This window comes from Apteryx mantelli, chromosome 5 (genome assembly GCF_036417845.1).
Source record: "Apteryx mantelli isolate bAptMan1 chromosome 5, bAptMan1.hap1, whole genome shotgun sequence".
In the NCBI taxonomy this organism is placed as follows: domain Eukaryota; kingdom Metazoa; phylum Chordata; class Aves; order Apterygiformes; family Apterygidae; genus Apteryx; species Apteryx mantelli.
In genome coordinates, this window is record NC_089982.1 from 46,048,860 (window position 1) to 46,074,801 (window position 25,942).

At 37.3% G+C, this 25,942-nt stretch overlaps 1 protein-coding gene across 1 annotated transcript in view; it reads left to right on the forward strand.

The window, feature by feature from the left end:
• GALNT7 (polypeptide N-acetylgalactosaminyltransferase 7) overlaps positions 1-25,055 on the forward strand; it is a 76,079-nt gene extending 51,024 nt beyond the window's left edge. Inside the window, exons 4-12 of the mRNA XM_067297906.1 lie at positions 6,045-6,175; positions 6,440-6,519; positions 8,812-8,994; positions 12,005-12,122; positions 14,265-14,387; positions 16,462-16,680; positions 18,538-18,636; positions 20,017-20,145; positions 22,660-25,055. Coding sequence (XP_067154007.1) covers positions 6,045-6,175; positions 6,440-6,519; positions 8,812-8,994; positions 12,005-12,122; positions 14,265-14,387; positions 16,462-16,680; positions 18,538-18,636; positions 20,017-20,145; positions 22,660-22,797 — 1,220 coding nt within the window. The 3' untranslated portion in view covers positions 22,798-25,055. The remainder of the gene's footprint in view (positions 1-6,044; positions 6,176-6,439; positions 6,520-8,811; positions 8,995-12,004; positions 12,123-14,264; positions 14,388-16,461; positions 16,681-18,537; positions 18,637-20,016; positions 20,146-22,659) is intronic.
• The last annotated feature ends 887 nt before the right edge of the window (positions 25,056-25,942 follow it).

A 25,942-nucleotide genomic window follows, 5' to 3' on the forward strand; every position in this document is an offset into this window, starting at 1 on the left:
CATAGTTCTTTAATAAATGTCAACAGACAAAAGGAGTAGATGCATAAATAAAAATATTTGTAGACACAGGAAGTGCATTCTTGTCACTGAGACACCATTTACACATCAGTTACTGCCTTTGACTTTTTCTCTCACTCAGATTATCTAATTTCTTTGTCCCTTGCCTTGTATGGCAGCAACAGTATTTCTGCTTCATCCACAGGTTTATGGGAATAAATCCATAAAACTTGGGAGGCATTCAGGTATCAAGATAATAGCAAACCAAAGAAGTACTTAGAAAGACTTTTTGTAGGATAAAGATTTGTAGGAAATGCAAATCTGAGATGAAACGTCTCCAGAGCTCTATTGCTGCGTAAATCGTGGTTTCAAATCTTTGCCCTTCACATGTCATTTGATGCTGTATGTCTTTGATTTTGCAGGGTAGAGCAAACACTCTGTTTTCACATAATGACATACGTATGCTACAGTCTCCTTTAAATGATGATGGTGATGAGCAAGGGTAGGCTTTTAGGAGCACAGGCAAGTTTGAGCTGGTCAAGGAGCATAGGATACACTCCCTTCACCCTCCTCTTTGTTTTTCTAATAGCTGAATTGGGTAGTGGCACGGAAAGCTGATGACTCTATTCTGAAACTCTCCGTTTTATCAAGTGATCTGAGCTTCTCCCGGTCCCAGCCTCCTAGGAGGAGTTGTTTTCTGTTGGTATACCAGCTAGGAACTTGAAAACCAAACTCATCCTACAGTCAGGATTGTCTTTTTTTGGATACAAATCAGTATTAAAAATACTTAACATATGTTAATTTTTATATCATACCTTGAGATAGGTAGGTATTGTTTTCTGTTTGTTTTTTACAGGAGAGGAAAAGTTACCTGTATTGTAAACTTCAGTACATCTGGTTTAGTCTAATATAGACACTGAATACTGCACAATGGTCTCCTGTATCCTTTTACAGCCTTTGAGAATTTGGCTTGGATATACACACATGCTATAAAGCAAAAATATCTTCTCTCCTAAGGGATATTATTTTAATAATTCAGTCAGCAGACATGTACTGTATTTTTCCTTATCAGCTGGGATCACAGCTTTTCTTCAGGGCTGTTCAAGGACTGACTGAGTTAACAATATAAAATAACTACGACACTGGTCTCTAGGAATATTACTAGATTTTTACTAATGGTCGGACTCAGTTTTACAGGAGTAAATACATATATGTGATTCATGGAATGAGTCTGTCTGGCATCATAATTGGTGCTACAATTTTCCAAAATACAAATATTGTTACAAAAGCATACTATTCTTCAATGAATTTGTTTTGAAGTAGAGAACTTTATGCTCCCTGCTCATATATGAATAGTTAGCAGATACAACTAGCCTGGAACTAACATCCAGGAAACTCTTATGTTTATTTTTCCCACACTTAGCTTTCCAAAATAACTTTCCTAAGTCGCAAAATTCAGTAAAGCAAGCACAGGATGAAATTTTCTCATATGTATGAGCAGCTGTCAAACAAGCATGGACTGGAATGGCTCTGAACACCTTGCTGTGCAACTGCTCTTTTTCACTATAATAATTCTTTAAAATGCTTTAGGCTGTTTCTTGGTAAACATAATTAACTTAATTTCAATAACTCAAGTTGCATTCTAGATCAAAAATGAATGTGAGAGTAGAATCTTGCTTCACTTCTTTCTCCCTTGAGAAAAGAGAGAATGAGTAGGGTCTGAGAAGTGTGCCAAGCAGCCTGAAGAGATCTCCAGTCATTAAGAGCAAGCTGCAAAACAAACACTCTTAATCATAGCAGAGCTGCTGGTGGCTTTTTGCTTTTCCAGCCAAAATAACAGCAGTGCTGATAGAACAGATACAGACTTCAGTCTCCTTCCCCGCCTGCTTTCGGACTGCATGCTTCGTATCTGTCTTCAAAGTCATCAGACTCTCTCAGGGAAGCTTTCTCTGGAGCTCGTGAAATGTGGCAGCAAAGCGGAGTGGGCAGAGAAATATCAGTGCAGTCAGGGCCTGAACGTGCCAGCTCAGCAGCGAGGATGGGAGCTCTGGTATCGGTGATGAGTGCACATACAGGGCTTTGCAGAGAGCGCTGGCTCACGGGCTCCTGCAGTCACTGTTTCGGTGATGGCGAAGGAGGATATCTGAGGAGGAAGAGTACCTGTAGCTGCTGTGGTGGCTGCGCTCTGAGACCGATGCTTAGGGAGACAGTTGCTGAGCCAGACAGATGTTTGGGCTTCCTTAGTGTGGCGGTTCTTATTTCTTAGTCTCCTACTTCTCCAGTGACCTGAAATTAAAACAAAGCGTAGCTGTTGCAAATGCTCCTGAACACTGGATTAAAAATAAAAGGTCATAGAGAGCATTGTGTGTCCTTTATGAGAAATCCTGTTTTGTTAGAAGGGAGTTACAGTTACATATAACTGCATATATCAGTTTATATATGTTGTAACTTATGGGGAGAAACAGTTGAAATGTTTGGGAAATGTTACTTTCATTATAATTCTTTATACAAAGTCTGGGAGCAGCGATTTTTGCAGAATGGCACTCTTCTCCCTTCATCTCAACAGGGCATTTTTATGGTAGAGAACTATGTGGAGAGGTGCGCTGAATTTTGTTGAGGCTTTTTTTTTTTTTTTTTTTGGTGGTCAAAACACAAAGAGAATGGTAACAAGAAGATGATGCCAAGCTAATTGAATTATGCCAGTTCTGATATTTGAATGCAAAATTCTGTATTAATGTATGTTAGAATCCAAAAAGCAGAAGCTTCTACCGCAGCATCAGTGTGGCCACGCTGATGCATGTGGACTTTCTTTTTCTGCTTTGCCATGAGTGTTAGCTGTGTGGAGGATACAGCTGGAACAGTAATGAGGATTCTTAACACTGTATTTTCTGAAGCTCTCAAAGTACTTGTTATATATATCAGTATCACGTTTATTGATTTCTGAAGAATAGGGGTCCAAATCTCAACTGGTGCAGCTCACTTTTGTAGCCTGTGCACCTGTGAAGAGTGACTGAGGTAAATGCTTTTTATCAGTGTTTGTAGTAGCTTTCAAAGGTTTTGTCTACCTTTTGAGTTAACTTATTTTTAAATTATTGCTATCTATATCCCACTGATGCAGCATCCCATTAGATAACAGAATGAGAAAAAAATAGCATAGGCTGGTAACAGTATTTTTATTAACTCGTTTAATAGTACTCACAGTGAGGAAACAGAAGCATTAACCAGTACTTACACTACAACTAAGAGCCCTACCTTAGTAGTATTACAGTACTGGGAACTCAGAAGCCGCTGCTTTAGGGAGGACTTGTGATACCATTTCTTTAGTTCTCAAACTGACATCAGTAATGAGTCAAGGAAGAATAACAGCTGTGTGCCCCCCATCCCCCAGTTGTAATCTTCCATGCCTAAGATCTTCTGGAAAAAGGAAATGTCTTTTTTAAAAACACTGATTCATACTTTAATTCATGCACTAAGGCATGAGCGAAGAGCCAAAATAAGGGAAGATCAGATTGGTGGTTATAATATTTTGAAGGCTAATATATATGGTTTTAAACAGAAAATAAAATACTTTGAGGCTGCTGACAGATATCATAAATTACCCAAATATACAATTTAGGTGGGCAAAATTTATTACTGGCCAAACAGTATTTCTAACCATAAAAATACTGGGATTTTATACACTACTGTCACATAACCTTGCAAAGCCAAGTCTTTACAATATGGGAAAGGGGTAAATTCACAATTTTCCTGTGGGAAATAGCACTTGCTCCTAGCCCTGGCAGGGTTTCAGATAATATACTGCAAAGTTCTGAGACTTGTACTGTAGAAAAGCTTTACACAATCGGTATTACAGGTTTTTACAGCTCCCTGTGAGCCTTACAATGTTTAACATTTGATAACTAAAACATTTGGTTTCATAGGCAGGAGAGCTGGAAATAACTTTAGGATTTAAAAACTCTAAAACTTTCCTGACGGTCTTTCGGTAACATTTGGAATTTACAGAATAAATAATAATGGGGTGGTTTAAGTTAGTACTGTTAGTACTCCTTTGGGATGGCCTCATAACTCTCCTGAATTTATTCTTTAAAAATTATATCACTGCTGTCATATCATATATTCCAATGTATATTGCACGGTATGTTATTTTATATAGTGTATGTGATAATTTTTCTTTCTCTAGTCTGATATTTGAATACCCATGAAATTTCTCCAATGCACGAGGATTTGCAAAAAGCTACAAATGTGCATAAGGGGAAGGGAGAAGAGGATACATAAAACTTTTGCTTGAGGAAAAACTTGTTTTTTTAGTAGAGTTGAAGAGAAAAGATAACAATATTAAAAGGTAGTGTTTTCAAAAGATTGTTCTTCAGGAGAATTGCTGAACTCTCAGGTTTGGAAACTTAATGTTTAAAGAATCAGTTTCCATTTCAATTATTTATATGTAGCCTTGCTTAAACTAGCATTTTTTGGAATACTTTCATCAATAATATAAAATATAGCAATTGTACTAAAATGTAAAGCCACAGCAAACTCCAGACTTGTATCATTTTAATTTAGGCTGCAGAAGCTGTTACAGCTGAACCAATTTGATGGCTTATTGCTGCCAAAAGGGACATCCTTCCCCTTCCACCTCTGCCTGTCCTCTCTCCTGGCCCCGCTGCCTTGTCCTTGCTCTGACAATGTGGCCCCTGGTGTTTGTTTGACCAAACAGAAAACAGTGTCAGCTCACCAAGCATAAAACCATTTCCTTCTCTTGTCAAGTAGATTGCTGCCAGATTAGTGAACTGCGTAATCCAGCCACAAGATAAGACAAGTTTCAGAATTGATGTGAGGTGTAAGGTAGGATCATAGACCCAGGAGCAGAGCATGAGCAGCATCTCCAGTTTTTGTTGTTGACATGTTGTTAGATCAGCTCATACAGGTCATCTAACTGCTCCTCTGGTGCAAACTATTGCACGGATGCCTTACTTTTGGCTTAGGTGGCTTCTTTTCATTCCTGACTGAGAGAAACTGAAGTGTAAGCAGTTCTTTCAAACCTTTCAGTACAAAACAGATTTCAAATGACAACCAGTAGTTAAATCAGTATAGCTTCATAGTGCAAGTGCCTGACTGCCAGCCCTTCTGCCTTTTGAATCTTTTCAGCTGAATCATCTGTGCAAAAATATTATGCAACACTAAGATTTTTTTTTTTTAATTGTGTGCTAGGAATGTGGTTTCCAGATAAGTTTGGCAAAGATCAATGTACAAATACAAATCTGAAACCATTTAAGCATAGCTCATCCTAACTCAATGCACTAGCTTATCTTTTTACTGACTGAGTCCTTTTGGCTAAACGTTTCCTATCTTTTTCCATTATGTAGGACTTTAATATGATCATCAGTGTGATAAGCCACAGCTCAGCCATTGCACTCCTTGTCCTCCAACTTCTTTTTATTGATTTCATTAGAAGATTTGGCTACCAAGGATCCCCCCTCCTTCCCCAAGTGGGGACAGGCCTAGATGAAGGAGGGGAAGAATCTGAGTATGGTTGGTTTTTGTCTCAGGTTTCCAGATCTAATAGACTGGCACACAACTTTGTAAGGCAAAATGAAAAACATAGTAAGTGTTTAACTGAAAAGTGATTCAGAGTTTACTGCGCAGCTCTGCCCTCAACAGAACATGTGGCATTACCTGATGAGAAAAGACCATATGCTAAAGTAAAACTTCTCTGTTAGTCTGGTTGGTTGAAATACAGGGCAGGCCCTGAAAGTCACTATGATATATTGAAGTGACTGGGAGTTTTTCACTTAACTCCAGCTACTTCAGCTGCTTTTTCTTTAAACATGCTGAAGAACCTGTGCCATGAAGTCAGAGAACCCCAAGTCTCATTGTCGTTACATTTAGCGAACGTTTGTGAACAGTAGTACAAGCAGTTGAATTAAAGACTCTCTTAATCCTGAATGTCCCTAGACAAATATTTTTAAGTAGAGTTCGATTTGGGTATGTATAAAACTGATTATTAAACTTTACCTAAATACTACTTTTTTCTTTTCTTCATTATTTGATAGCACACTTAAAAGAGAGACTAGATGAGTATATTAAGCAGTGGAATGGCCTTGTAAAGGTATTTCGAAATGAGAGAAGGGAAGGTTTAATTCAAGCTAGAAGCATTGGAGCCCAGAAGGCTAAGCTTGGAAAGGTAGGAATGAGTTTACATTCAAAACTGGGGTTTTTTTGTTTTTTTTTCTCCCTCCTGTGTTTAATTAGATGTGTAAAAATTCTTAGTTTTATATTATGAATGTTATTTTAAAAAATAGATTAATTTTGCTCATTTAAGCTTCACTATTTGTTTTTAATGTAAAAATCTATCAATGTAGAAAAAGCTAACTTAAATTGTCGTGATATTGTGTATAGAGGTAGTAATGATTTTACATCTTTTTCCCTGTTCTCTATTTTTTTGAAGGTTTTGATTTACCTTGATGCCCATTGTGAGGTGGGAATTAATTGGTATGCACCACTTGTAGCTCCTATATCTAAGGACAGGTAATGTTCCCCTGTTTTTCCAGTGCTTGGCCTCTGAGGAAGGAAAAAATCACAGTAACAACCTTCACTTTTTGAACTATAATTGATATGCTATTTGTTTTACGATGATTTTATTATCTCCCAGAATAAAAGCTATGTAAGCAAAAAGCAAAATAGCTGGGCAAATAAATCTCCAGCTAGTATATTTTAATGGGTGTACTGAATATTTTGCTTAGCATAGGTTTAAATATGAGAAGAATCTTGTCTTTTTGCAATGACCTGAGGGACTGTAATAGAAATGTTCCACTCCAGGTGAATAAGGAGCCTGATTAAACCTTTTTTTCTTTTTTCTTTCTTTTTTTTTTTTTTTTACTACTGAACAACAACATGATTTTTGGTAGAGGAGAAGTAGCAATAAGAGAGAAAGGTTTAGATTTAATGGGGATTTAAAACTTCTGTGATCAAGAGTTTTATAACTTTAACCTTTGGTCTTACAATATGGTCTTATTAGTTTCATCTGAAGTGCTCTGGAGTATTGCCTATAAGGAAGCCGGGCCTGGGGTTGAGCCTGTCTGGGCTTCTGCAAGCCCTGGTGTTTGTTAGGAGTCAAGTGGTGGAGCTGCCTGTGCTGTGGGCATGGGATCCAAGTGAGGTGATAAGGAAGACAGATCCCTGGGGCCTTCGTTTCTTCTAGCTGTCCAGATGCTGTCGTTGCGCTGCGCTTCTGTGCTCTCAGTTTGCGCAGTCTGGGGTATGTGTGTTTAGGAAACCGTGTATTTGTTTAGACTCTTTAATCCTATAAAATAACTATTTAATCCTAAAAAACTATTTATTAGGCTGTCACACTACCAGGACTTTCTTGAAGAGGGTGGTTTTTTTTTTTTGTTTTTGTTTTTTTTTTAAGGCTGTAACTTAGCTTCAAGACAGTTTTGGGGCCAGGATGCTAGATGGAAGGTAGAAATGTTCTGTGTGCTTCTGTTGAGTTTCTTACCCTTTTACATGAGGAAGAAGGAGAGGAAAAAGGCAACTTTAGACTCCCCCTTGAAGGCTCCCCGCCAAGGCAGACTTGCGTGAGGTTTTGCTGCTGAGGAGCGCAGTGCCTGGAGGGCAGCTTTGAGGGCAGCTTTCTGGCCAGCTTGTTCCAAACCCCCTTCCACTGGGTGCAACGTGCAGATTTTTCTGCCAAAGAAAGAGCACGGTGTTATCATTTCTTTTCCCCCACTTGTTATATTCTACTTCATATAACACTTGTCTTAAAAAGAGGGAAGTGCCCTAAGACAAAAAAATAAGATTTCAGTTAGGTCAGTTTTACCGGGAAACTTATTTTGAAAAATTTGGGAGAATAACAGGATGATGTCTTTTCTTCATTGAATATTGTATAGGAGAGATCACAATAATGAGCATATGGCAAATCAGAAAAGAAAAATTCTGTTGGAGGCTGCTGCTAAGAGAGCACCAGTAACATTTTTTTTCCTGAGAGATTGGATTTGCAAGGCAGTTGAATAGGCTAGAATAGTGAAAATCCATATTTACAATAGTAAAAGCTAAGACTTTATCCTACTTATTGACAGCTAAGATCTAATATAAATAGAAATTATGGGAAGTAATAATACTGTGAGAACCCTAGCCTCTAAAGGCTCCTCTGTTGCCTCTAGCAATGCTTTATTAGAAGACCGATGTCAAGAGTATGCATAAAAGTATAAATGTACTGATGTATTAGCATTTCAGACCTAACCTTTCTGTTTTTAGTGTGTCTTAAACTCTTTGAACCTCTTAAAACAACATATAGAAAGGCCTTTCTATTTTTTTCTAGTGAGATTTTGTTTTTAAACAATAATTTATTTACAAATGACTTTTCATATAAATTGCTCTATAAGAAGGATGAATGGTGTAAGTTTTAGATTAAACAGATGACTCTTCTTAAATTGTATTTTGCTCTTTCTTTCCCTCCTATAAATGTTTCAGAACTACATGTACTGTACCTCTAATAGATTACATAGATGGGAATGATTATTCCATTGAGCCCCAGCAAGGTGGGGATGAAGATGGTTTTGCCAGAGGGGCCTGGGACTGGAGTTTGCTATGGAAACGAATTCCATTAAGCCACAAGGAAAAGTCCAAAAGAAAACATAAAACTGAGCCTTATCGGTAAAGAGTGCTGTTTACATACTGTGAATTGTAATGAATAACTATTTACACCCTTTCGTTTTTCCCTCCCTGCTCTTTTCCCCATGAACTACGGTTGGTGTAAATGTACCACGCGGGTCCTCGCGCATAACTGCATCTTCCCTGTCACCGTCCACAACCCTGCAGAACCACATGCACTGTGCCGCTTATAGATGTCATAGATGGCAACACTTTTAAGATTATACCGCAAGGGGGTGGTGACGAAGATGGGTTTGCTAGAGGAGCATGGGACTGGAGTATGCTATGGAAGAGGGTTCCTTTGACCAAGCGAGAGAAGGAAATCAGAGAGACAAAAACTGAACCGTATCGGTAATCGCTAAATTACTTACACGTTTCTTTTTCCTTAAGTAGATATTGATCCACTAAAACCCGCATGTACTTTTAGCTTGAAAATCTTCATATTCCTAACCACACCAGCTGCTTTTTTAATCAGCCATTTCGCTACAGCTGATTATTTGCTCAAAAAAGCTTCACTATCTTTCTTCTCCTGCCTCTCCATTCCTGCTCTTGTGTGGTTAATAAGGTGTACATTGGAATAATGGGTTTTTATTTGGCAATGTAAAATATTGTATAACTTTTTTCCAGGGAAAACTATATTCATATCCTTAAAAATATACAGTATTTTTAAAAAAATAGTATTGGAAACAAAAGTGCTTAGTTAACCATTTGATTTGAAATAATGAGCATGCTGTGAGGATTCATACTAGCTGGTAATGCATAAAATCTTTAGGCTGCTGTAATGGCTTGATGCATGCATCAATGCTCATGGATTATGCATGTGCATCCAAAAAAATTCCTTTTGTCTTAGTTCTCCCGCTTGCTTCACATCTGACAAAGAAGCATGCTATTTAAGAATATCGGGTAGATCATTTGTAAGTTCTAGATATGTTTGGAGGTTTTTGTTTAATGTATGTAACTTTAAAAAAAGTTATTTTGTGGGAGAACTCTAATGATTTTCATATAAGTCCAGCCTTTTTCTTTTGCTTTGTAGGAGAGGTATGTTTTCTTTTCCAACACATACATATTTGAAATTTTGCTTAGAAACTAGGGTTTCTGGATTGCTTTTCAAGACTGGGAGGTTGTGGTTCTGCTCTGTTTTTTATTACTTTCCCCATCACACTTAACTAATCATGTTACTACATTTGAAATCAATCTTTACATCTTCAGAATCTGGTGTCTTCTATTGCTTGTATATATGATTTAAGCATTGTAAGAACTTATGATGGTAATTCTCTGTCCTCACCCATGATTGTTCTTTGCTAAAATGGCAACACATGCAAGGAAGTTATGAAGCTTTGATCTATTCCATTTTGTATACGATATAAATAATACCATTTTCTGACAAGGCTGTCCACATTGGAACTTTAATACTCTCTCAGAGGGGGATAAACTGTTTTAAACATTGCTGTTGCATTCTGTGTTTACCATCCAAACAGGTCTTAAAATCCTTTAAACTGTTCCCAGAAACACAGAACGCATGTTCTCAGAATGGTTTAAAAGATGACCTTATGTTTAATAATACTTTGATAGTTAAAATGCTTTGTCTTAAAAAAAGACGTTTCTTACATCTGTTATGTGCAGGCCATATGCATTTTGTTGCAGCAATACCAAGGCAAGTAAGACCTATTAAAGGTTTTGCTAAAATTGTAGCCAGAATTGCCTAGTTTAAAAACAAAAGTGAAAACTCCACAGCTTAAAGCACAGAAGCAAACTTTTCGTAACATGAGAATTGCCTCAGGGCTGAATTCTTCTTCCAAAAAATAAAGCTTACCTCTTCCTATCTTGTAAAATAAACTATTGAGCTTATGTGGATTTTTACTGTGTTCTTTAGCATGCTTGGCAGCATATTGGAGGCCAAGACTGAAACTTCAGCATTTGAGGCCTATGCACTTGCCAAGCCTTTATGGTGATCAGGGTAAGCAAAAATGCAGAAAAACCACAGGGCAGTACTGTGCCCTGCTGCGTTCACTGCCTTCCTAATCTTTGAATCCCTGAGATGCAACGGCAATGTCAGAAGAAAATACAGTAAGCAGACAAGGGGAAAAGGGCATTTAGAAAACGCTCTTAGCATCTGATCAGGTAGATCCATCAGCTTTATTACTTTTGTTATTCTTCTTCTACCCCAGCCATGCTGACTCCATAGGGACTCAGCCTGTGGGTGACTTTTTATTTTAAACAATTCTCAATATATTTATGTGCAGAAGGAAAATACATAATCCTTACTACTAAAAGGAGCACAACTAAGTTAAAAGTCTTAATGGACTCCAAAAAAAAAAAAAAAAAAAAAGTAGTGTTAAAAGCAACCTGTTTTTCAAAAATCTGGTCAAGAGCTAATGTTTCACCTGTGTTTTACTTAGCTCACCAAAGTGATCTGGACACTTGGATCCTCTTCCTTTCAGTGCTGCAGATCATCTAAAGGGCCAGAAAGAATTCACTTTTTCCTTACAAACTTTTTAAAATTGAGTACTCAGTGGGGACTCCAGGTTTTATCCATTAGGGGGTTTTATATACTTACTGATCCTCGGGTGGAAAATGCTTGGTATGTGCACTGAAAATGGCTTAACATATTCTACTTTCTATTTCAGGGTAAGCAAACTAGCCAAGAATTCTGGTCAGAACCATTCTGGAAAAAAATGCTGTAATCCAAACTGCAACTTTTTTTGACACATTAAAACTTATTAATTGAACCTTGGCATATGTAGGAGGGTGTCACAGAGCCATTTTTTAAAAACTGAACTAAATTTATGCTGTGCGCAACTCAATCCAGGCCCTCTTAAAAATTTCACTGAGGATAATAAAAAGGGTGTAATATGACAGTGGTAGAAAAAGAGCCAGAGGGGGAAGATAGAAGGATATTCTTTAGCTGGAAACACTCTGTTACTGGCGTAATAGGCAGTGAGTTTCAATGTGGCAGCTGTTCAGAACACAAACTTCATTCTGCTCTGCAGTCTCATCTCTTACCTCAGCAACTTGAAAGCATGTCAAGTGACAAATGTCTTGCCACACCGATTCTTACCATTTTTTTAATAGAAGTATAGCTGTAGATGCAGGTTGGGTGGCTGACTGGCTGAATGGGTAATTCAGACCAAAATTTTGTATAATTTAAAATAAATATAAGATATGTGACTTCACCTAAAATCATACAAATATCATTTCAGAAAATCACTGGAAGCTTATGACAAAGCTTTATGATTTTTTTAATGTATTGCCGTTAATCTAATCTTTATAATATGTTAATGGTGAGCTGCTCCCTTAATGCTTTTTCTGAGTGTTGTCATATCCTCTTGGCAAGAAGTATTACATTGTGTTCTTCCTTCAGGTCCCCTGCAATGGCTGGTGGCTTGTTTGCCATTGAACGTGATTTCTTCTTCGAACTGGGTCTCTATGATCCAGGTCTTCAGATTTGGGGTGGTGAAAATTTTGAAATTTCTTACAAGGTAACATCAAAAATTAAAAGCTAATTGAGTTTAGTAGATCGTCTTCTGTAAATATTTCTCTTTGGCATCCGGATGAACTTATCTCTGATTTGCACTACCTTTGCCTCCTGAAGCCCAATATAGGTTTTGTTGTGTGGAGTGTGACAGACGTGTATTTTCTCAGTGTTTCCTTGTGGGCTTTGGGCCAGAAATGTTCAGAGAGCTAGCCTAGGGTTGTGGGAGCTGAGTAACCTAGATTTTTAATGGTTTGGGGTTATGCTTGCACCTGAATATCTGATCTGAAACTGTACTGGAAAATTTGAGAGAAAAATCTATTTTATTTACTAAAAAAAAAAATCTTGAGTTCTCTTATAGTGTTTATAGGAGAATGTTGTTTCTAATGAAAGTGATTATAGAGAAAAACAAGCGTGCAGTTAATGCATAGATACATGTGAAGTATATAGAGATGCGATGAAGTATCTATTTCCTTCCTCCCTGGCGTTTTAGGGGTGAAAAATGATCTCATAGACTTTTCCAAATTCTGAGAATTTCTTTACAAAAAGAAAGATCTTCATAATTGAAACACTGTAACTGCATGGTACATAATCACTGCAGAAGATTTTATTATCAGTCCTAGACATATACATGGTCTTCAGTTAGCAGGAAATACAAGATAGTAAGCATTAGCCTCTTGCAACTTTAGTATTCATAAGGACACAAGTGGCAGACAGCAGGAATCTGTCCCAATCAACCAACAAAATTGGAGACTGCATTTCTGATCTAATATCCTCCGCAGTGATCTATGAAATCACAGCTGAATTTTATTGAAAGTGCATTCAGAGCTCCCCAGCCAACCTTGCTGTTAATGATTTTGAGGAAAGATCTGAGTGCACTTCCTCAGCTTGTAAATTCATGCATAGAAGGCAGTTATTGAGGATGTTGTATATACAGGGTCCTTATCCTTCTAATTCTCCATCTTGCTTCAATTTAAATCATGACTGAAGTTGCATAGAGTAGTTCGTAACTCAAGTAGGTATTCATTGCTGATTGTGTAGATGCTCCAGATTGGTTTAACATAGATCAAAATCAGTCTTCAAAAGAACTAAATAACACTTCTATCAGTGTTGCATGCTGTCTCCTGGATAGCAAATATAATGGCTTTGTATATTAGAATTTCTTGGCAGTTTATTTTGATGAAACTGTGTAAGAAAATTAATATGATAATAAAAAACATGAAATGAAGGAAGTAAAATATTCTGGCCATCTTTCCTAATAATGATAAATCATATACTTCTAATCTGGAATTCAGTCTAATTTGGAACATCCCCAAAGCTATCTTGGATTTAGATTTGATGCTGCATTTTAAACTCATCAAAACGATGAACAACTAAATTACAGATTATTTAAGATACCTTTTCCCCATGCGTAGATGGGTTATCCAAAGATGTGTGGAGAGAAGGCATTTCAGAATGGCAATGTATTCTTTACCTGTTTTTGTTTTCAATTTTGCAGATAATACTGATGAGTAAATTGATTTCATGTTATTAACCTGATCTCTTCAGGAAGCAAATAAATCCTCAGTTAAGGTAGCCAAAGTATTTGTGGCAGCTTTTGATTCTCTGACCCAAAATAGTGTTTGAAACTATTTTTCATAGACTTCTCCTTTAACTAATATCATTAATATATTTGTACGTAGGTGGAGCACTGAGTTATCAAAGATACCATTGTCCCCTACTAGTCTGTGTTAGGAAAAGCTTACTGTGTGGTAGGCATCTAACTAAAACCCATCTTTGTGATGGTATATGAATTGCTTTAATTAAATCAAAATATTATTAATCTTGTAGTTACCAAACTACCCAATTCCAGATTTTGTGCACTCATTTGTTACTGTCATTTTAAAATGGCAATGGAAGGAGACTGCAAACTTTTTTAAAAGTAGTACTTTAGTTAAGTAAGCTCATGGTATAGTTGAAGATGTGCTGAATACAGCCTTTCGTTTCAGGCCCAAATTATGTTCAAGTTTATGTCTAAAGTAAAAATACTTCAGTGTATCACACAGTGTAATAAGAAAAGTAGTTCACACCACTTTCATAACTTATTATGTATTTGTCCTTAAACTCCTGTGCATGTATATAATATCTGTATCGTTGTTTAAACTTGTAGATCTGGCAGTGTGGCGGGAAACTGTTGTTTGTTCCTTGTTCTCGTGTTGGACACATCTATCGTCTCCAAGGCTGGCAAGGAAATCCACCCCCTGTGTACGTTGGCTCCTCTCCTACATTAAAGGTACTGTTTTGCTGCAGCCTTGAAGGTGTTTTGATTTTTAGACAACAAATTTAAATTTAACTGATTAAATTGTCAGCAGCATTTTAACAAACATTTCATCTAAGGCTAATTAGTGTATAAAGCTAAGATGGTTATCCACATGGCAGGGATATCTTGGTGCCAATCGCAGCAATATTAAGAGCAGAGACTCCCGGAAACTTTCTTCCTTCTCCACCCCTCCCCACCTTTGAGAAACAAATCATATTTCCTCTTACTTATTCTCTCATCCCACAAGTCTCTGCTGCACTGTGCCCATTGGAAGTGCCTAACTACAACACACTCCTGGGAGATGATGATCATGGGTTTGAAATCCGCCTTTGACTAAGCAGGACATGATCCCAAGATCTCCCTGAGTGAGTGAATGCTGCAATCTAGTGTCTCTCAGACCTTTATAGCTGCATTTGTTTCAGTTAATTAAGCAGCAGTGAAGGGCACTTTGGAAAATAGGGTACTCTGCACATTGTTGTAAAGGTTTGTAACTCCTCAGGCACCTTGCAAGTTGAGAAATATTGCTCAAGCTATGATACTAAAAGTAGACATCATCACCTCGAGTGAGCTGGCTGTCCATATCTGAAGAGAGAAATTGAATCAAGAAAACCAATTGCAGGTTGTGAACTCCATTCTCGTAAGGTTTCTACCCGTAGCCAGGGGACACCCTTCCTGTTGGGATTGTCTATTGTCTAGTTTATGCTTCCTCTAGTGCAGTGTTTTGGCAGTTGTAAATCCCATTTCTACAGACCCAGTTCTTTATGAATTCCAGGCCCAGAGCTGTCTTTCTAAAAGTTACCTGTGATGATGACTACTGGTATGGTTACAGAGTACGGCCCCAGCCAAGCTCACTACAGTGGCAGAAAACTAACCTGGCACCACCCCCCTCAAAAAAAAAAAAAAAAGCACAAAACATTTGTAATATATTTGTGAGGTGAATTGATTTACATTTTGAGCAAACGAGCACTAGGACCAGTGCAAGGTAGGGAAAGATATGCATAGCTGGGAATAGAGACAGAGAAAAGAGCAATGGGAGGCAATATAAGTAAGTGTTAGCTTCAATTTTTGGTGCTGGCAAGCAACAGCCATTTGTCTTGTCTGAAATTGTAAAACCATTTCACTAATCTGAAAAAATCTGATCGAAGATATTTGCTGCATATCCAAACACCTTACACGAGTCTGGTCATCTCCTTGTTGCATAGAACAAACCCTGCCGAGTATTCCTAAATATTAAGGAGCTTCTCTGCACAAGGCAGTACCCAGGAACAGCTTTCGCCCTGTTCAGTGTCACTCCTATTCACATTGTAGATGTGCTTTTCTTACAGCTTTGTTCAATTTTTGTGGAAGTGGATTAAAGTAAATCACATAATTTGTGCCATTAGTCAGATCTGTTAAGGCTTTGTTTTAGCACTGTGTCATCAATGCTGAAAGAACTGTACAAAATGAGGTGTGCATCTGGCATGTGTACAGGTAATGTAGAGATGAAGGCCATCAAAGAATCTGAGTAGAAAGATGTGATGGAGAGGCTTTTTCACCAGACGAGCAATCCATTTTTTCCTTCCTTCAAGCAGCAATAAACTACTTTACTTAATATATATATAAGGAGATAAAATCTCCTTGATGTGTCATTAGCTGACCGGTTTAAGACTTAAATTTTTCACCCATTGTGGACTAATGCGTGTCATTAACTGTGTTAGTAATATAGAAGATGAAAACAAACTCTAAATTGTACTTCTGCTATGTAGCCAATGACTGTGCCTGTAACTGAAGAATCTTTTTTTTCTTTCCCAAAGATTCTCTAAACTTATAAAAATACTTAATACGCTCATTAAGTCAATTTATTTTGCTGGCTTCACCTCTAGACTCTCATCTGAGAATAGCATTTCTGTCTTGTATAATCTGCCAAAGATGACAAATTATTAGTGGTATAAAACAATTTCACGCTAGCATTTTTAGAAGAAAAATCCTTATATTTGTAGAATTAACATGCTGTTATATTTGACCTGTTGTGTGCGCTTTGAGGTAGCAACAATGTTGTTCTTCACAGAACTACGTCAGAGTTGTAGAAGTGTGGTGGGATGAATATAAAGATTATTTTTATGCCAGTCGGCCAGAGACAAAAGCCCTTCCCTATGGAGATATATCTGAGCTGAAAAAATTCCGTGAAGATCACAACTGCAAAAGTTTTAAGTGGTTCATGGAAGAAATAGCATATGACATAACATCACATTATCCCTTACCACCTAAAAATGTGGAATGGGGAGAGGTATGTAAAGCATATAACCTATATTTATTTTAAGGGTGTTGGTTTTAAAGTTGGGAATTCAAAAGGAAGCAATTGTTCCTTGATTGGGATCTGAAAACAGGCTCTTTGACTACTGCTATATGAATGTAAATGATACCAGGCAGAGAGCTGTAGAGCTGTAACCAGTATTCAGACAGAACAAAAAATTGTATTTTAAGAGTGAGAGTGAGTGTGAGTGTGTGTGTGTGTGTGTGTTTTAAATTAGTTCCACATTTCCTTAAAGAATTTTTATCTGTGTACCTGTCTTCAGTGGTGTCTCTTTTTTTTGAAATTGTTTTAGGTTTTTTTGTGTTTTTGTTTGTTTTGAAAAGTGAGAATCCTGTGTGCGTAGGAATACTCGCAAAGATTAATAGGTGATAATCTTTTTCTTTGGGGACTTAGAGAAAAGATCATCAGACACAGATGGAATTTTTGTATCTTCGAAGGAGCACTAGAAAAGACAGATCTATACATATTCCTATAACTATGAGTGCCTTTTTTAACTTCTCTGAGGAATTAGTGATATAGAGTATATGCATGATGGAAGGGGATACAAATAGGTCTTGTATCTGAGGGACAAGATGAACAATGCCACTTTATTTTTTATCTAAAAACTAGCATAAAGCATTAGGTTAGTACATCAGCCTTAGACCTGCTGTTAAATCCACATAAGGGGTTAGAAAGGTGTGTTATATATTTCTCTTCATTAAGCTGATAGTTTCTGAAGAGAAGAAAATAATAGTAGACACGTTATGGGAAGTTATTCCTGAGAACAGTGAACATCTCTGGGGGCTCTGGTGGAGCAACAGGAAAGAGTGGAGTTCAGAGACTTCTCTAAAGTTTTCTTCAGCTCCTCATGGGCTGTCAGTTATTGTACTCTGAGAATTATTATTTTTTTGCACATATTGGTAACACTGCACTATTTGCATTTCTGAACTGCCAGGAATGAAAGCGTGCAGTTCATCTTCCCTAGCCCTCTGTTTGAAAGCCAGGTCTCTAATCTAAGCTTGGTCTTCTAGACTTCCTTCTACACTTCTACAGTCATGAATAAGAAAGAGGTTCCTGCAAGGAAAATAGGTTTAGAATGTTATGTGCGTCATAAAGTCTTTGTGTTGATCATTATGAAGGGAAGATGGGATAATCAGCAGTTAAGGCGTTCTTTCTGGCAGGATTTTTATTCTTTATCCTTAGCTTGTGCCTGCCCTTCATCTTTTTTTTCTTTTTTTTTTGCAGCAGAATTGCTGTTTCAGAATGTATTTCTGAACAACTGGTCAGTGGGTTGTGACTTTTTGCAGTTTCATCAGTAACTGCTGTTTGTAACTTCTTCATATTGATGATTAAATTTTCTCTCTGTCAGGGGAAGTGGGTTGTGAGTGACATAAGGTTGAAGTTTCCATATTGTATATTATATAGACTTTTAGGTCTAGTTCTATGTCAGGTTTATCTCCTCACACCTTCCACAAGGTGAGAACAACCTAACAGAGCTCCTACTTTGCCTCATTTATGAAGGTATGAGAGGCTGAACACACTTCAACAGGAGACTGAATAAATTAAAATAGTTGAAAGTGCTACTCTTCAGTGTCATTAATTTGGAACTGATCTTTGCAACTCTATAGCGTTATCAGTGTGCTCATTAACTCATAAGAGCCCTCAAATTAGTATGGGTAGCACGCTCTCTCAGAAAAGTGAACATCTTTATTTAAATTTCATATGCAGTCTTGTCTAGATATCCGTGTGGCAGATAAATGTTTCTGGTTTGAATGATAAGTGGAAATTTCTGAATTTCTTTGCACTTATTTTTCCTAGAGACCAACTTAAAGTGAAAACTTTTTTTTCCAGATTAGAGGCTTTGAAACTTCCTACTGTATCGATAGCATGGGGCACACCAATGGTGGCTTTGTTGAACTTGGGCCATGTCACAGAATGGGAGGAAATCAGGTAAGTAGCTTTGAGGAAAATTTGAAAGAGAATTGCTTGCAGTGGAAGGTAACAAAGCCATTTCTCTGTTAAAGTTGTACATAAAATAACTTATGTGCCAACTGCAAAAATGGGAGTTAGGGATTTTCCTTAAGCATACTGACATTCCTAAAATATAGGGGTCTGAAAACATCTTTTCAAACACAAACTGCACAAAATTGAAGAAATAAATTCCCAATCTTTTTTTTGCAGAGAGGTAGGTGCGTGAGGAAGCAAGAACCGTGTTTTAAAGCAACCATATCACTGCTTTAGTACAACCGCAGCTCTTAGCATCACTGATGATTCATCATTTATCCTCACTTAATAATTAATCCTTCAGGAAGTACCCCCCTTACTCTGGCTCAATTATTTACCAAAATTGTTTTGCTGCAATGAAAATATAAAATACTGTTGTAGAGTAACTCATCTTCCACCACAGGAGATAAGAAATGGAATACAAATTTGTCTTTGCTTCATTTACAAATTAATTGGCAAAACTTAATTACTAATAGATGGTTGCAATCCACTATGTACTATCCTGTTTCACCTAAATCTTCGCAAACCTCTCCACACTACTAAGACTACTAAAGGCTATTCTGTATTTACATCTCCTTTTTGAGTTGGATAACTTTTCAGCATTTAAAGTCCTTACTTACACTGATGTAGACTTAAACCAAAATAAAAACAGCTTAATAATGAAATTGTCCTCATGCAGGCAAGTCTCGCCATGACAGTCCTGAAACCACATATGGAGTGAGGCTGTAAAAAAATCCTCTTCAGTTAATTCTTAATTGGATAGCCTCTGGAAATGCATCTTTGATTTTAAGCAAACATCCACTAAAATACCCTTTCTGTATATGTTACCTCAAAAAGTCCTGTGACAATTATTTCATGAGAAGTAGCTAAGATCTGTTTGTGTGTATTAGTTTGATTTTCCCCATGTATAAAATATCAAACTTTTACTGTCTTCAGATGAAAATACTGGCCAGGGCAAAAGACTTGCTACCAGACCTTTAGAAAGGCAGTGGGTTATTTAGCTGTCAAACCATACCAAGACTTTTAATCAAACACTTCTAGAAGTCTCCCAAATAGGGATCCCTCTATTTTTATCATTTTTGTCTCACTTGGTAAGTTTCTTAGCCTTCTAAATCCAAACAGAAAGTCATCCATAAAATTGAGTGTCAGATAATAAGAATAGAATGCTTTATGTTATCTAAAATAAGGAGTCCTCCTTAAAGCTAGATATAATAACACCAGAGGATATTTTGAATGATGCAATTTCTTTGGTGTTTTCAGTGTTTCTAAAATTTTAGTTACGTTATGAAGTCAACTATTACAAAGGTGTCATCTTTTTTCTGTTAGCTTTTCCGAATCAATGAAGCTAATCAACTCATGCAGTATGATCAGTGCTTAACTAAAGGACCTGATGGATCCAAAATTATGATTACACACTGTAATCTGAATGAATACAAGGATTGGCAATACTTCAAGGTATGTAACAGATACATTTGGAAACAAATTTTATTTGCATCCTGTTTTGTTGCACCTTCTTTTTAGTATTATTATTCCACATGCATCTGAAAATAGACATCTATGACAAGGTTAACTGAACTAAGTAAATTGTTAATGAGACATTCTCGGAAATCCCTGCTTACTGGAAAAACTTCCCCTAGGGAAAGATGCTTTTGTTGGTGCTTCCTGTATTCTGTAGGAAAAATCTTTAAAGAAAATCTTGTGAGGCTGCATGTGCAGCCACAGGTATGTTAGGAGTTAGCACCTGTCTCAGAGGAAGCAAAGAGGTTGTCCACTACCAGCAACAGAGTTTGTAAAAGCTTTTTGTGCCATCAACCTCTCTGCTGGTACACTTGCTATCAAGAAAGTTCTCTGTAAAATGGGTGCTGCGAGAAGATAACTTAAAAGCTGACGTGCTTTTAGCAGCTAGGAACAATACTGTATCTAATTTTGGGATATCTAAATTGAAGTGCTACTCTCTTTAAAAGACAGAAGATGTTTTAAGCTGTACATAGGAATAGCAAAACATGGCTTTACTCGTCATTTGCCTTTTTGTGTTGTCTTTGCCTTCTTCAGTATTTCTTTTTCCTGTTCATTAACCATTCTCTATGCAAACATGCTCTGTTGTGAATTATGGGTGTGGAGCCATTATAATGCTATTGCAAAATCTATGAATTTTTAATAAGGACTTGGAATGTTGGCTGATATACGTGTAAGGCTGTTACAGCCTATTTAGTAAGTACCAGACTTAATGTCTCTATTTTTGATTCTCTCTAAAAAATAGGGTAGTCTAAGGGTGCTGTTATCCTTGGATACATCCACATATAACTTGGTCTTATATCTAAGAAAATCTTCTCTCTGTTGGGGATTTTTTCTTCAGTCTGTCTAGGATACTGGATTTTTATTAGTTCATTAGCTGGTTACCTGGACTGTTTCTCTGAAGGATGCAGGCATTGCTGAGTGCAGGGAAATCCATCTGTTATCCTTTAAGCACCCCACCTTCTGTGATACTTGCGTAGAGCTGTGAAACCTTGAGCAGCAGAATGTTGTTTCCACTCAGCTTTTTTGTGCTGCTCGGACAGACAAAAATCTTTAAATGCAAAATTTAAAAATCAATAAGCAGTGTTTCAGTGTCTGCTGACTCTTGCTTTAATATCAGAATAACCTACAGCACTTGTTATTTCTCCAGCCTTTCTAGTTTGTCGCAGCACATTGCTTGGCTCTTCTCCGAGCATTTCTTTTATGCAAGAAGATCCATTTCCTCCACAGTGGTACCAAGTTGTGTAATTGTTTGCTTATTGCTACAAGTTATATGGAAACCCAATAGACACAGCCTAGGCTGCAGAACAAAACAGTGATTGGTTTCCAAAAAGAAAAAAAAGGGGGGGGGGTGCATGCTGGAGAGCAAAAGGACCACCAAGGGTATGTTGTAACCAAGCAAATAGAAGTTTGGCACTCCCTGTAGTGCAGTGCAGAGGGTACGACCGTTTCTTCTAATGAAAGGGTGTAAGGAATGAAATGCTTACGAACTGCTGAAAAATGTTGTGGCCTAGTGTAAATGAAAGCTGCCAGGAGATTTTTATCGGGTTGGTTGGTTGTTTATGGAATAAGCACTGGTGTGCCAGCTTGAGCATAACCTCAGTGCTCCTGCTGCATGGTGTGTAGTAGTGGGGCTTCGGTGACAGCACCCAAACAGCCAGAGCCTGGGCGGCTCTTGCCAGGTTATTGCCTTTGGCCAGACGTCTGTTTAGCGCTCCAAAATGTGCTGGGCCGCGTGATGGGGGTGTGGTGCGCGTGCATGTGGGGTGATGGGGAGGCCCCACAGAGGAGAAGTCACAGGCTGCTCGGCAAACACGGGAGATGCAGGTGCTGCAGCAAGGGGTGTGTGTGGCAGGAGCCAAACCTGCGAGTCCCAGTCTGAATGTGTTAGATGCAATAGGTCTGCAAGCTCTTGGGCTGTCTGCTGTTGTTCTGCAGGACAGACTTGCTCTCCCATCCCTTTTTCTTTTTCCTTTTTTTTTTTCCTCCTTCCTGTTACCAGTGAAACAAAGCAAAATTACTGCTTTTTCCCAATGTAGTTAATGTTGTTACGGTTACTTTACATGAGAGCTAACCAAAGGAAGATCTTCCCAATAAAGACACTTCTCATAGAGTTGTCCTCAAGACTTACTCTTCTTTTTTGTTACAGGATAAAAATGCTGGAGGCATTTTAGACTGTTTTGCTTATTTTTTTAGCAGTGTGTTTCCACAGAGAAATGTGAGATATTTCAAGTGAATAAATGCATCAAACATTTCATAATATGAAGGATATGAAAATCTAGGTTTAACAAGTAATATAATGAGTATAGAACTGATCTTTCCACAGGGACCCTGAAACTTGTTTCTGTAACAGTAAATAGCTATACTAAAGTTGTGAAGAATATATATATATGTATATATATATATGTATGTATGTATGTAGGTATGTATGTTCCTGGTGGTTTTGTTTTCCAGAATCTGCACAGATTTACTCATATTCCATCAGGGAAGTGCTTGGATCGTTCAGAGGTCCTACATCAAGTCTTTATTTCAGAGTGTGACTCCAGTAAAGCAACGCAAAAATGGGAAATGAACAACATTCTCAGTGTGTAGACAAACAAAAACCTACCTACTGACACATTAATTTGTGCAGAACTGAAAATAGCCTGAAAACTGCTGCAACTATTAACTCTGTAAAGCTGTGAGCCTCCTGACTTGGATGAAGGACATAGATGAACTGTGATTATTACAATAACATTATCATCTGCAGTTAATGTTTACAAAACTGCTTTACCTTAAACTCTGTAGATGTTTACATCTTTTTGTTTTAAGATGTTGGTAAATTAATGTGCTGTTAGCTATGTTTCATAGGAACATAGTTAAAAGCATTGTCGTCTTCTTTGGGATACACTCAGGGGTCTGAAGGCAGTTTTTTTACACACACTTGAAAAGGTTGGAGTAACCAGACTTTCATAGAACTTGGTGATTATCAACCTGTTGTATATTTTTATTTAATTTTACATCTTACTAAGCACTGCCACAGGTCATTAGCCAGGGTGGCCTTCTCTCACAGTCATGCTGCTTTTTCAGAAGGTGAATTTCAACATATTTAGTGCCTCTTTCATTTCTCTATTTTACAAGAACAGCATTTGTTGGAAATTATACAGTAGATTTTTTTTTGAGCTGTGACCATGGTAGGGATCAACTGTACAACCCTGTGTAAATACTGTGTTACCTAAGAGAAATTTCTGTTGCCAGTCTGGCTACTGTACTTACTGCTTATTGGTGAGTCAAAGCACAGACGACAGAAAAAAGTGCTCTGAGATCTCCCAGAAAATCTCATGTGCCCCTTGGCTGCAGATGCTCCAACTTCATTAGAATCCAAAATTGGGGATGTTGCCCCAGGATCTGTTCCTTGCATTTGGTATATTTGACAATGCTGAAGCAACTAAATGCTTTTTATATAGTGCAAGGAAGAGCTTAGTGTAAAGTGTAGCACTATGTGGTACATTCTGATGAAAGCAAGCACTCTCTCAATTCCAGTTAAAAATTTATAAGCATTAACTTACTTGTTTATATCATGCCTTACATATTTAAAAAAAAAAGCTGCACAATTATATAAAACTTAGAAATAATCCAATTCTTCATTTGTAGAGTTATTTTAAATGGAATTCACTTAGAGGTGAGCTGAAACTTTTAATTGGAAAAAAAGCAAACAAACCCATAGCTCATTAACACATGTGCATACTTCTTAAAAAGGTCATCTGTAAACTAGTTTGGATTCCAGATTTAGACTTGATAAGAGGGAATCCTGAAACCACATCTGTTCATATTAATTTTTCTTTTTTTCACTGAAAACTTTTTCTGAAGGATTATGAACACAAAATACAACCGCTTGGTGCTATAGTGTACAAAACAGAATGTGAAGAAGCAATTGCTAAAAATGTTTTGAATGGGAGTTTGTAGTGGGAACTCCTGTAAGGGTATAAATATTTACTCTAAATGAACAGACGTGGAGGAGAAATGACTTATCCTCCCTTCCTTATTCAAGATTTTGTGACTGTTAAATACTGATGACATCAGAGTGTACTGATTTAATAAGAGTTATGTCTATAACATGTCACACTAAAATATGACTGAATATTCCCCTGAAATCTAGAATAGCATTGCATGCAGCTTCTGTTGACTTTAACAAGGGTTATGTATCATATCTGGTGACAGAGTTTGATCCTTATAGGGCTGTCTGCACTGATATATTGATTTGGGATCTTTCCTAGTTTCTTTAAACTTCTCATCTATCCTTTAAGAGGTATGGAAAATAGAAAATAAAGGAGGGAGAAACTGGAAAAAGGAAAATAAGGGTGTGTGTCGGTACTTGTTCCTTGTGTGTATGAAAACTGACTCTGTTTTTGTGTGTTGGGTAGATTAATTTAATCATATTACTATGCATAAGAGAAAGGTGGCACATAAATTGTGCGGGTGTGCATTTTAAATGGGTATTTTGTGCAATTCATTAAAAGCTGATGCTGTATGTGAATATGAATCTGTATGTGGGACTGAAAACCTTACAAAACATGAGATCGTAAGAAGCTGTTGCTCTAATGACTTTTTCCTACTATAGCCTGCTTGGAAAAAATAATTCCCATATTCTTGCTTTGTAAGTTGATGATAATATCACTATGCATTTCTACATATTTTATAAATTTGATTTATGCAGATTTTGATACACTGTATGTTTCTGTAGAAATTGTATAAATCTTTAAAAAAATTTTATTAGGGATAAATCTGAGAAGCCTGTGTATATCTTACTTATGGGTTGCTTGTTTTTTAGGTGAAGTAAATAAAATATTTGAATTTTTGGGTTTACTATACTTTTACAGAATAAACATGGATCTTTATAGGAACCCCTTATCTCTAAATTTAGACAACTTCAATGTTACATACTTACAAACATTAAAATATTTTGTTACTTTTTATTTAGGCACCTTTTATCACACCTGTTGGGGCTGAGGGTTTTTTCAGTGATACCAAAAACAGAATTTCCACTGAGAAATGTGTCCATGTGGACACATTTGGATTTGGATTCTGTATTACCTGCCCTGAGCTAATTGGATAAAATTTAGTGCGCTCACAGGAAATGAACCTGACAATAATTTCTAAAGCAGAACCGAAGAACAGTTGGTAGTGTTTTGACTTATAGTTTACCTTAGTCAGTATGTCTGCATAAACAAATACATGTTTCCCCAAACATTTTTTGCCTGGGAAGGTTTCTTATCAAAAGATTATGCAATTCAACTGAGCTACAGAAGACACAAGTTCTGACCTAGGAGCAAAGCTAAATGCTGAAACTTATAACACTTAATATTTTAGGAATGAAATTCTTGTTTTTCAGCCATGTCTATCAATGTACTTTTGTGTGTTTGGATTTCAAAAGGCTCCTTTGGCAAATCAGTGGGATTATAGTGCCAGCCAGTTCATGTAAGGAATACCCTTTTATGCACTGAAACAGCGTATGGTAGGAAGGAGGGAGGAGGAGGTCTCTATGCCAACATGTCTGAAGACAGGTTTCTTCATTAGCCAAGCTCCTGGCACCAGGAGTGCAAACAGCACACTTCCGATGGTACCAAAACCCCTGTAAACATTGGTGGCATCCTGTAATCAATTCCTTCTCTTGCCCTTCTGTCAGTCAAAGTCCTTTACTACTCTTTGCTGCTTACATATCATCTTCCTCCAAATAGCAGTCCCGAAAGTCAAAAAT